Below are 12,808 nucleotides of genomic sequence, written 5' to 3'. Positions count from 1 at the left end.
TGTGAGGGCTTGTTTTTTTGCAGCGTTTCCAGTAGTTTCACCTGGTATAATTTTTGTAGTTTTTATGACTTTTTGATTACTTTTTTTATTTTTGTCTTTGAAACTGGATGACCAAAAAGCACAATGTGTTTGTTCTGACGACATTCACTCTGCGGGATAAATGTGTTACTTTCATACATCATACTTTTACAGATGCAGCAGTGCCAACTAGGTTTGTTTTGTTTTTTATTGGAATTCTGGAAAAAGGGAGGTTCTTTAAACTTTTATTACCTTTTCACATTTTCTAATACTTAACCCCTTAACACTACCGGACACACAGTAACGCTCTGCAGATTCAGGGTTTGTATGGAGAGGGATTGCGAGTCGCTCCTGCTCAATACAATGCGGGTGCCAGCTGTTTCTTACATCCGACACCCACCTGCAATGGCTCTGATAAGCAGCGCTGCTAATTGGAGCTGTTAAGCTTTCCAGCACCTTCCAAAGTCTCTTCAATCACAAACGACACGACCATGAGCGTGGGGTGACCAGTCCCCAGAATGTTTTCTGCGGAGAAAAGAAAATTTTGATGAAGTTATCAGTACTAAATATGTATTCATATTGATTAGGGGTTGTCTAATCAAGATGACCCCCAAGTAGAGATGAGCGAACGTACTCGATTTGGGTGTTTTTGCACTCGAGCACCACTTTTTTTCAAATAACTGACTTCTCGGACGAAAAGATTCGGGGGGCGCTGGGGGTGAGCGGGGGGTTGCAGAGGGGAGTTAAGGCATTTATGTGTCAAACAGAGTTCCCTCTTCTCAGCACCCCCCACCCTCCCAATGTTTGAGTTATTGGCCTATCAATGCATTACATGGTTATTACTTTATGAATATATTGGTAGCATGTAATACTGCATTGCCTTAGGAGTGGCAATGGTCAGGGAATTATATATGATCAGCAGCAGCTATTCATGAGACACCCCTTTAGCATTCCTCATAGATAAATACTAGAGATGAGCGAACGTACTCGTCCGAGCTTGATACTCGTTCGAGTATTAGCGTGTTCGGGATGCTCGTTACTTGTAACGAGTACCACGCGATGTTCGGGTTACCACGCCTCAGATGCGTTGTGAGATAGCTGAGGGACAGTGGTATCGTGTTGGAGCTGCTGTAGGGAGAGTGTTAGGAGTTAGTGTAGGCTTCAAGAACCCCAACGGTCCTTCTTAGGGCCACATCTAACCGTGTGCAGTAGTGTGGAGGCTGCTTTTAGCAGTGTTGCACATTTTTTTTTTTTTTGATATATCGGCCGTGCAGAGCATTGCGCCCTGCAGTAATACTCCAGGGACAGAATTGTGTAGGCAGGGCCAGAAGACATATATTATAGATTGAATATACGCAGTGGTCCTTTTCAAAAAAATATTGGAAAAAAATCTATTTGGCCTGCCTGTCACTGTGCTCAGTGTTCTGGGTCCGTGTCTGCTGGGGGTATTAGTTCTCCAAATAAATACGCAGCCAGCTAAGTGTTACAGCAGGCGTGCGCCAAATTATTTCCTGGGGTTCCGTAAACGAAGTCAGCCTCCAACCACAGGCCAATAAGCGGCATATTTAATTACAGCATTCTGTTTCTGCACTACTGCTAATACACCATGCTGAGGGGTAGGGGTAGGCCTATAGGACGTGGACGCGGGCGAGGACGCGGAGGCCCAAGTCAGGGTGTGGGCACAGGCCGAGCCAGTGCGGTGGCCAGGGGTAGAGGCAGGGCCAGACCGAATAATCCACCAACTGTTTCCCAAAGCGCCCCCTCGCGCCATGCCACCCTGCAGAGGTCAAGGTGCTCTACGGTGTGGCAGTTTTTCACAGAGACGCCTGACGACCGACGAACAGTGGTGTGCAACCTTTGTCGCGCCAAGATCAGCTGGGGAGGCACCACCACCAGCATGCGCAGGCATATGATGGCCAAGCACCCCACAAGGTGGGACGATGCCCGTTCACCGCCTCCGGTTTGCACCACTGCCTCTCCCCCTGTGCCCCAACCTGCCACTGAGATCCAACCCCCCTCTGAGGACACAGGCAGTACCGTCTCCTGGCCTGCACCCACGCCCTCACCTCCGCTGTCCTCGGCCCCATCCACCAATGTCTCTCGGCGTAGCGTCCAGACGTCGCTAGCGCCTCTGTTTGAGCGCAAGCGCAAGTACGACGCCACGCACCCGCACGCTCAAGCGTTAAACGTGCACATTGCAAAACTGATCAGCCTAGAGATGCTGCCGTATAGGCTTGTGGAAACGGAGGCTTTCAAAAGCATGATGGCGGCGGCGGCCCTGCGCTACTCGGTTCCCAGTCGCCACTACTTTTCCCGATGTGCCGTCCCAGGCCTGCACGACCACGTCTCCCGCAACATTGTACGCGCCCTCACCAACGCGGTTACTGCCAAGGTCCACTTAACAACAGACACGTGGACAAGCACAGGCGGGCAGGGCCACTATATCTCCCTGACGGCACATTGGGTGCATTTAGTGGAGGCTGATACAGAGTCAGAGCCTGGGACCGCTCACGTCCTACCCACCCCCCGAATTGCGTGCCCCAGCTCGGTGCTGGTATCTGCGGGGGTGTATGCTTCCTCCACTAAACCACCCTCCTCCTCCTCCTACGCAACAACTGTCTCGCAATCAAGATGTGTCAGCAGCAGCACGTCGCCAGCAGTCGGTGTCACGCGGCGTGGCAGCACAGCGGTGGGCAAGCGTCAGCAGGCCGTGCTGAAACTACTCAGCTTAGGAGAGAAGAGCCACACGGCCCACGAACTGCTGCAGGGTCTGACAGAGCAGACCGACCGCTGGCTTGCGCCGCTGAGCCTCCAACCGGGCATGGTCGTGTGTGACAACGGCCGTAACCTGGTGGCGGCTCGGCAGCTCGGCAGCCTCATGCACGTGCCATGCCTGGCCCATGTCTTTAATTTGGTGGGTCAGCGCTTTCTGAAAAGCTACCCCCACCTGTCATACCTGCTCGTAAAGGTGCGCCAGCTCTGCGCACATTTCCGCAAATCCCACACGCACGCTGCCACCCTGCGGACACTGCAACATCGGTTTAATCTGCCAGTGCACCGACTGCTGTGCGACGTGCCCACACAGTGGAACTCTACGCTCTACATGTTGGCCAGACTCTATGAGCAGCGTAGAGCTATAGTGGAATACCAACTCCAACTTGCGCGGCGCAGTGGGAGTCAGCCTCCTCAATTATTTACAGAAGAGTGGGCCTGGTTGGCAGCCATCTGCCAGGTCCTTGGAAAATTTGAGGAGTCTACCCAGATGGTGAGCGGGGATGCTGCAATCATTAGCGTCACCATTCCTCTGCTATGCCTCTTGAGAAGTTCCCTGCAAAGCATAAAGGCAGACGCTTTGGAATCAGAAACGGAGGCAGGGGAAGACAGTATGTCGCTGGATAGTCAGAGCAACCTCATGTCTATATCTCAGCGCGTTGAGGAGGAGGGGGAGGAGCATGAGGAGGAGGGGGAAGAGACAGCTTGGCCCACTGCTGAGGGGACAGATGCTGCTTGCCTGTCATCCTTTCAGCGTGTATGGCCAGAGGAGGAGGAGGGGGAGGAGCATGAGGAGGAGGGGGAAGAGACAGCTTGGCCCACTGCTGAGGGTACAGATGCAGCTTGCCTGTCATCCTTTCAGCGTGTATGGCCAGAGGAGGAGGAGGAGGAGGATCCTGAAAGTGATCTTCCGAGTGAGGACAGCCATGTGTTGCGTACAGGTAACCTTGCACACATGGCTGACTTCATGTTAGGATGCCTTTCTCGTGACCCTCGCGTTACACGCATTCTGGCCACTACGGATTACTGGGTGAACACACTGCTCGATCCACGGTATAAGGAGAGCCTTTCCACTCTCATTCCCGAAGAGGAAAGGGGTTCGAGAATGATGCTATACCACAGGGCGCTGGTGGACAAACTGATGGTAAACTTCCCATCCGACAGCGCTAGTGGCCGAAGGCGCATTTCCGCGGCCCAGGTAGCAGGGGAGGCGCAGAGATCAGGCAGCATGTACAGCGCAGGCAGGGGAACACTCTCTAAGGCCTTTGACAGCTTTATGGCTCCCCAGCAAGACTGTGTCACCGGTCCCCAGTCAAGGCTGAGTTGGCGGGAGCACTGTAAAAGGATGGTGAGGGAGTACGTAGCCGATTGCACGACCGTCCTCGGTGACGCCTCTGCCCCCTACAACTACTGGGTGTTGAAGCTGGACACGTGGCCTGAACTCGCGCTGTATGCCCTGGAGGTGCTTGCTTGTCCTGCGGCTAGCGTCTTGTCAGAGAGTGTGTTTAGTGTGGCTGGGGGAATCATCACGGATAAGCGTACCCACCTATCAACCGACAGTGCCGACAGGCTTACACTCATCAAGATGAACAAAGCCTGGATTTCCCCAGACTTCTCTTTTCCAGCAGCGGACAGCAGCGATACCTAAGCAATACGTAGGCTGCACCCGCGGATGGAAGCATCGTTCTCTATCACCATCCAAAACGGGGACCTTTTTGCTTCATCAATCTGTGTATAATATTCATCCTCCTCCTCCTGCTCCTCCTCCTGAAACCTGACGTAATCACGCCGAACGTGCAATTTTTCTTAGGCCCACAAGGCTCAGTCATATAATTTTTCTAAACAATTTTTATACGTTTCAATGCTCATTAAAGGGTTGAAACTTTCACCTCAACCAATTTTTATTTTAACTGGGCTGCCTCCAGGCCTAGTTACCAATTAAGCCACATTAACCAAAGCCATTAGTGGGTTTCACCTGCCCTCTCGGTTGGGCATGGGTAATTTTTCTCAGGTACATTAGTACTGTTAGTACACTAATTTTTGTGGGCCATCGCCTACAGTGTAATCCAATAAATTTTTTGCCCACCTGCATTACAGCTGACATAACATCAGCTGTGATGGGCAATGCAATGGGATATATTTATGTACCACCGGTGGCTTCCTGGCACCCACCCATGCTGTGGGTCCACAGGGAGTTGTAACTACATGTGTCCACTTCTAAAGAACCCCAGTCTGACTGGGGCATGCAGTGTGGGCCGAAGCCCACCTGCATTAAACATGACATTATTACCTCAGCTGTGATGGGCAATGCAATGGGATATATTTATGTACCGCCAGTGGGTTCCAGGGAGCCACCCATGCTGTGGGTCCACAGGGAGTTGTAACTACATGTGTCCACTTCTAAAGAACCCCAGTCTGACTGGGGCATGCAGTGTGGGCCGAAGCCCACCTGCATTAAACATGACATTATTACCTCAGCTGTGATGGGCAATGCAATGGGATATATTTATGTACCGCCGGTGGCTTCCTGGCACCCACCCATGCTGTGGGTCCACAGGGAGTTGTAACTACATGTGTCCACTTCTAAAGAACCCCAGTCTGACTGGGGCATGCAGTGTGGGCCGAAGCCCACCTGCATTAAACATGACATTATTACCTCAGCTGGGATGGGCAATGCAATAGGATATTTTTATGTACTGCCGGTGGGTTCCAGGGAGCCACCCATGCTGTGGGTGCACACGGAATTCCCATTGCGGAGTTGTACCTGCCTGTGACTATTTATAAAAAAACGCGGTCTGACTGGGGCATGCAGACACCTTGACAGAATGAATAGTGTGTGGCACATGGGTTCCCCATTGCTATGCCCACGTGTGCAGCTCCTGATGGCGGTGGCACAGGATTATATTTCTCATTGCTTCTGTACAGCATTGTGGGCTATCGCCCCACCGCTTTTAAAGAGGGTCGCTGCCTAGCCGTGCCAACCCTCTGCAGTGTGTGCCTGCGGTTCCTCTGGCAGACGCACTTATAAATAGACATGAGGGTGGCGTGGCATGAGGGCAGCTGAAGGCTGCGCAGGGACAATTTGGTGTGCGCTGTGGACACTGGGTCGTGGGGGGGGGGGGGGGTTGGGCAGCATGTAACCCAGGAGAAGTGGCAGCGGAGTGTCATGCAGGCAGTGATTGTGCTTTGTTGGAGGTAGTGTGGTGCTTAGCTAAGGTATGCATTGCTAATGAGGGCTTTTCAGAAGTAAAAGTTGTTGGGGGGGGGCCCACTCTTGCCGCTATTGTGGCTTCATAGTGGGACCTGTGAACCTGAAATGCAGCCCAGCATGTTGCCCCTCGCCTGTCCTATCCGTTGCTGTGTCGTTTCCATCACTTTCTTGGGTTTTGCAGATTTTCACAAATGGAAACCTTAGCGAGCATCGGCGATATACAAAAATGCTCGGGTCGCCCATTGACTTCAATGGGGTTCGTTACTCGAAACGAACCCTCGAGCATCGCGAAAAGTTCGTCTCGAGTAACGAGCACCCGAGCATTTTGGTGCTCGCTCATCTCTAATAAATACAAAATATGTGCTACTCATTAGTTCCTAGTGGATAATGGTTCTTACCTCATCACAATATTAGTGGGGATATTTTGTGCTATATATTGTGTTTTTTACATGTAGTCCTGTAGGAGTCCAAAAAGGTCTTCTGTAGTTTGGTGTTTATGTAGCATGTTTGTTTTTGAAAAGATGGAGTCTCTTTTTACAACGATAATTTGATTATAAAACCTCCAAACTGGAATTAACACATCTACAATATTTGATATCCAGATTACTACTATAGAGTTCCAGGCCTTTCAATATACCTATGAAGACAACCTGCTACGATTGGTTTCACAAACAGCTTTTTTGGAAAGTAGTTGCGGTTTTTGTTGCAGTTTTGTGAGCTAAAGTCAGAAGTGGATCCAGCAGAAGCAGCACAGAGTGTTCCACTCACTGGAGGTACGGTAAAATTGGCTATTTATCCAAGACTAATGAACACATTAATGAAATTTGGTCAAAACATACCGTGCTCAATGAGAAATAGGAACCCCTCATTTGCAGTCAAGCATGCCTGAATCTGAAACTCCATATGGTTGAACATTCTGGTAAACATGTCTGGCGTCACTACGTCAATTTCTTGTGAAATGCACCTTTTTAATTCCTGATAGTTTTTAGCTTAATCCAGTAAACGTTTCCGTCAAGAGGCTCCACAAGAAAAAGTCTGGTGGGGTCAGATCAGGGGGCTGCAGTTTACAAAGTCTCTTAGAAATGATTTGATCCCGGAATTGGAAAAGAACATTGTGCAAAAAAATTGCTGCAATGGCGCCACACATGAGTACCAAAATGTTCAGCAATATGGAGTGTTGGTTTTAGGTGTAAGGGTGTACTGTATGGTGTTATGTTCTGCTGGCCTATAGTGGGCAATTACTGGTATTGCAATTGTTTTCTGTTGTAATAAAAAGTTTACCCTGGTTGGTGGCTGGTCACGTTGGTGTACTGTGCAAGCAAGGGGACATAGGACTGGAAGAACAGAGATATGAGGTTGGTGAGAGAGTAGGGTGACGTGGCTGGATGACCGGTGAGTCCCACCCTTGCAACCAGACCTGTCTGGTGCTCCATGGACCACAGACTACCAGAAGCTTGGCAGATCTCCCCATTCCTGAACCAGCAGGTCTCAAGCCCAAGAAGGCCCTTATTCCATCTGTGGCCTTCCCACTAACATAGTCATGCTTGATTGCAATTAGGGGTTCCCGATTTTCGTTGGGTAAGGTATGTTTTGACCAAATTTCATTAAAATGTGTTTATTATGTCTTGGAGTTATAGCCAATTTTTCTGGACCTCCAGCTAGTAGGACACCCTGTATAAGTCCTTCATTTTATATTTCCCTTTCTTTTTTAATCCATTTCTGACTTTTTCTCAAAAATGGCATCAAAAACCTTATTTGCAAAACCATTTTTAAAGAGGCACTTTGGGGGAATATTTTATCATTTCTGCAGGGTGCAACTGACATAGAGTACCTACTAGGGCAGTAAGTATTCTTATTGGCCGATGTATTAATGAGAGACCTCTTACGTTCCGATTCCCTGTTCTCCCATTGGGCCTGTGCAGTGACTACCCAAATCCTACAGCAGACTGGAAGTCACAGTCTCTATTCATTCCTATGAGAGCCACAATGTGAGTCTCATAGAAATGAATAGAGACAGTGAATTTCCGGTGTGCTGTGGGATTCGACCAGTCAGTGCATGAGTCACATGGGACAGTGAAGGACCGGACGGAAACATTAATAACGCAGCCAATAAGTGTATTAACTGCCTAGTATGCAACATATGTCAGCTGTACTCCGAGGAAACGATGAAAAGCTTCACCGAAGCGGCTTTTTAATGTAGTTTTTTTTAAATTTTGTAGGAGAGTTATTCATCTGCCTGAGATCTTCCTACTGTCCTACTAGTTATTCTAGAATTTTGACTATTGGATTAAGACCACTCGCGCTTTTGCGATCTGTTTATACTGGTAACAGGACACTTAAACTGTGTGGCACAGGTAGTAAGGGTTAATAGGTGAAATGAAAACACGGCGTGATTGCGCAATATTTACACTATAAATATTGATTTGGCTACAGTATTCCTTTGGGATTCTTGTTACAGCAAAGCTTCGCGTGTCTGATCCGAATGTGTCAGTGAGTGAAATAATGCTTTATCGGTGATATTTAGAAAGCGTCATCATTTTCCCTAAACTGCATCTAGCTCATTAATCACAATTCGGATTTACCTCTGTGAGGGGGCAGTGTATCTGAGCGTACCACTCCTGGCAGTATAAGCACAGCTGGATTCCCTGGCCGATGAAGAGGAAGGTCCACATTATCACGTTCCACACCGGGTTGGTCTTCTTATCATTCAGCATGAAATTAAAAAGGACTGGAAAACACATGAAGCATAAAAGGAGACGTAACTAAAGATACGTAACTTATATTCTCTACAATAGTATGAGTAAAATACAACTTAACCTTAACACTTTTGCGTGTTCAAGCTTAAAGCTGGCTATACAGTTGCAGTCAAAATTAATCAACCCTTTTTGCAAATTAGGTTTATTTGCCAAATGTACGAACTTTCAGCAGTTTGCAAAAATAGAATCAAACAAGAACAATTTAAATCGTACAACACAACTTATATAGCAAACATTTTCTCTAAATTCAACACAAAATCCCACTTTTAATGACTACTACAGTCTCGGAATTATTCAACCCTTTCCTGACTGGTGACTTTAGTACTTAGTAGAGCACCTATTGCTGTATGATCTGCTGTAAACATGATGAATAGCCAGACAGCAGCTTTTAACAGCGTTCCTGAGGAATCTCAGCTCATTCCCCATGGGCAATGGCCTCCAGTTCTCTAATATTCTTGGGTTTGCATGCTGCAACCACCTACTTCTAATCCCACCAAAGATTATCTATGGGGTTCAAGTAAAGAGACTGTGACGGCCACTCCAAAATCTTCCAGGACTACTTCTGAAAGCAAGCCTTGCTGGACTTTGAGGTATTCTTGGGATCATTGTCCTGCTAGAAAGTCCAATGATGCCAAGCTTCAGCTTCCTCACAAAAAGCATGATTCTAGGATTTCCTAATACTTGATTGAACCTATCTTGCCTTCCACACGCTGCAGATTTCCATTGCCAGGGGAAGCAAATGCTTTATTATAGTAGGGTGTCCTGTTCAGCAGTGTAAATGCATGCCCAAACTGAAGGAACTATAATTTGTTCGCTTCTCGTTCGTTGTTCAGTTTATGTATGCATAAAACTGAGCGACTTCATCTGTATTGTGAATGGAGATGGGTGGGCCGAAACTATCCTTGTTCCTGTGTAAAAGCACATTTGTTATTTGCTCTTACAGGTTGTGCAGCGTAAAAGGGCCCTAACATGGAATCAAACATCATAGTCAACAAAACTCTAGCCAGTCCAGGTATTTGTTGCATTTTATCTCAAGCACACCTGAGGTAACTAATGAAGCCCCTGAATAGTTGCATCAGGTGTGCTTGAGACAACATCTGATTTCAAAATGTGTACTCTAATGAGGAATTCTGTTCAGGCGGGTTGAATAATTCCAAAACTGCAGCAGTCATTAAAAGTGGGATTTTGTGTTGAATTTGGGGAAAACACTTGTTAAATTAGTAGTGTTCGGCTATTTAAAAATTGTTCTTGATTGTTTTTTGCAAACAGCTCAAAGATTGTAAATTGGGAAATAAACCTAATTTGCAAAGGGGGTTGAATAATTTTGATTAGAGTTGAGCGAGCACCAAAATGCTCGGGTCCTCGTTATTCGAGTTGAGCTTTTCGTAAAATTCGAGAGCTCTATTTAAGTAATGAGCCCCATTGACTTCAATGGGAGACTCAAGCATTTTTGTTTGGGACCCGCCGGTTGCCAAGGTTTTTTTTTTTTCCTGTGTCCATGTTCTCTCTCACTCTCCCAGCCACAAACTACCATTGACGCGCACAGCGTCACAGCGGGGAGGGGTCAAATCTGACACGTCAGTGGCGGGGAGGAGCCAAAACTGGGGTGGGGTCGAACACGGCGTGATGCTCGCTCGAGTAGCGAGCACCATCGAGTATGCTAATACTCGAACGAGCATCAAGCTCGGAAGAGTACGTTCGCTCAACTCTAATTTTGGTTGCAAGTCTACATGTCACAGCTACCTCTACAAACATACATGCTTAGATTGGCTGTGTTTCCCAATTTATTTCAATATGGAGAGATAAATCACCAGAAACCTCTGATGACGATTATCTCCCATAGAAACATAAGATATGTCTGTTATCAGGGATTTGCCTAGTTTCCCCTCATTCACGTTTAACCATGGGTAGATCCCGCCAATTTTAGAAGAATTCAGACAGCATTTATTGAATGTGTATAACCAGTTTAAAGTAGGAAATCAACTACAGTTGCTCATGCAAAACATGATTGTTTAAATGTATTTTGACTATAATGTGGCATAACAAGGGCCAAACTGGTCCTATAAGACTATCTTAGGCTGGGTCCACACGGGGCTGATTTCTAGCAGAATATCCTGGCGGTCAATCCTCTGCAAATCAGCTGCTGAATGCCTGTCTCTAAACCCGCAAGTCACTTTCCTCACAGATTTTGTGTGCATTATCTCCAAAGCTTGTGGACGAGATTTTCAAAGTCTCGTTCACTTTGCTGCTACTGTAAACACAGTGGAATTTCCATATGGAGGGTCCACATAGAAATTCAACTTTGTGTGAACCCCCTCCTTAAGCTGGGGAGAATTTTAAAACAGTGCGATTTCAAGGTTGGGTCTTTACTAGAGATGATGGAGAACCCAAATGCTCGGGTCCGCGTTATTCGAGTCGAGCTTTTCGTAAAATTCGAGAGCTCTATTCGAGTAACGAACCCCATTGGCTACAATGGGAGACTCAAGCATTTTTGTATGTGGAACGCTGGGTCCCGAGCTTTTTTTTTTTTTTTCTTGGTTCGTCTCTCTCTCTCTCTCTCTCTCTCTCTCTCTCTCTCTCTATTATTACTTTCCATTTTAGTCCTGGTCCAAGGTACTTACTGTAAGACATTGACAGTTCTTTGCATCTTAGCACAAAAGGTGCTGCAGTTTGGAAGCAGCCAAAAGGAGATGGTGAAGGTTAGATGTAAATAATAACTAAACATAGAGGTGAGTAAAGTCTACACCCTTGGACTCAACTAACCAAGGTCATATTTACCATGGAGTCAGGTCTTTTGGGTACTAAAAATCTCTGCTGATGAGAAACTCTAGAGAAACTGCATAGTTTTCAAACAGGGGGTTGGTAACCACTGCCCTTGACTCATCTGTCTTGGGTATCAAAACCCAGCAAGATAACGGGAACCCAATTTCTTCCACTCAAGCTGACAACAACATTATGGTAAAGACTTAATAGAAACTAGTGGTCAAATTTACCTCCAAAAATAGCAAAAAGGCAGAACATGACTGGGTAAAAGTAACCGAAAGATAATATAAAAGCATATTCATGTACAGAGGCGGAGAAGAGGAATACGGTCAGCATCACTCCTGAGCGAAAACGGTTATTGAGTAGCTGAAAAATAGAAAGTTTTTTCTTGCTGAGTGCAAAATCACATTAAAGGGTTCTCTAATCATCATATGGTTGAATCCTCACCCACAGCAGATCCTGGTAGAGGTAATAATACAACCAGTCATGGACGACCACATTCCATGTGCGGTAGTAGTTCGAGAAGGATGTGGAATTCCACCAGTCCTGTAGAGAAGGAAGACAACAACTGTATTATAAAGCAATACAAGGCACAACACCAGTGTGTAAGAAGTGGGAAGGTACCTTATAAAACATGCGATCTGCAAAGCGGAGCATCTCAGCAAATGCATTCAGCCAACAGTGCAGAAATCCAAAGAATGCAGTGAGGAGCACAAAGGTACCTGAAAATAGAGCGATAAAGTAGTGATCAGGTGTTCATGAGATCTTTTATTCATCATCATGAATATAATTAGGAGGTTGTCACAGCTCGCTCCACTCAAATCAGTACATGGGCATCCTAAGTTTGCCAGAGTGAGTCTCGCGGATTGTTAAAGGAGTTGGCCACTTCGGGCTAATTTTGACAGAGTTGCAGGAACAAGTTTATATCAATGAGTAGAGTAAATAGGTTTGACTAGCATAGCTTAAAGGGGTTGTCTCGTGAAATCAAGTGGGGTTCAGCACTTCTGTATGGCCATATTAATGCACTTTGTAATATACATCGTGCATTAATTATGAGCCATACAGAAGTTATTCACTTACCTGCTCCGTTGCTAGCGTCCCCGTCGCCATGGATCCGTCTAAATTAGCTGTCTTCTTGCTTTTTTAGACGCGCTTGCGCTGTGCGGTCTTCTTCCTGGTGAATGGGGCCGCTCGTGCCGGAGAGCTGGTCCTCGTAGCTCCGCCCCGTCACGTGTGCCGATTCCAGCCAATCAGGAGGCTGCAATCGGCAATGGACCGCACAGAGCCC

The 12,808-nt window shown here is 46.9% G+C and overlaps 1 protein-coding gene across 1 annotated transcript in view; it reads right to left on the bottom strand.

The window, feature by feature from the left end:
• Positions 1-251: 251 nt before the first annotated feature.
• The window catches only part of SOAT2 (sterol O-acyltransferase 2), a 57,942-nt gene continuing 45,385 nt past the window's right edge, over positions 252-12,808 (bottom strand). The window contains exons 12-16 of the mRNA XM_066593768.1: positions 12,145-12,242; positions 11,968-12,066; positions 11,751-11,886; positions 8,584-8,729; positions 252-543 (exon numbers count right to left, since the gene is read on the bottom strand). Of these exons, the coding sequence (XP_066449865.1) occupies positions 493-543; positions 8,584-8,729; positions 11,751-11,886; positions 11,968-12,066; positions 12,145-12,242 (530 nt within the window). The 3' untranslated portion in view covers positions 252-492. The remainder of the gene's footprint in view (positions 544-8,583; positions 8,730-11,750; positions 11,887-11,967; positions 12,067-12,144; positions 12,243-12,808) is intronic.

This window comes from Eleutherodactylus coqui, chromosome 1, assembly GCF_035609145.1.
Source record: "Eleutherodactylus coqui strain aEleCoq1 chromosome 1, aEleCoq1.hap1, whole genome shotgun sequence".
Classification (NCBI taxonomy): domain Eukaryota; kingdom Metazoa; phylum Chordata; class Amphibia; order Anura; family Eleutherodactylidae; genus Eleutherodactylus; species Eleutherodactylus coqui.
Note: the sequence above shows the minus strand (reverse complement) of the source record. Positions and strands in the feature narration are given on the sequence as shown.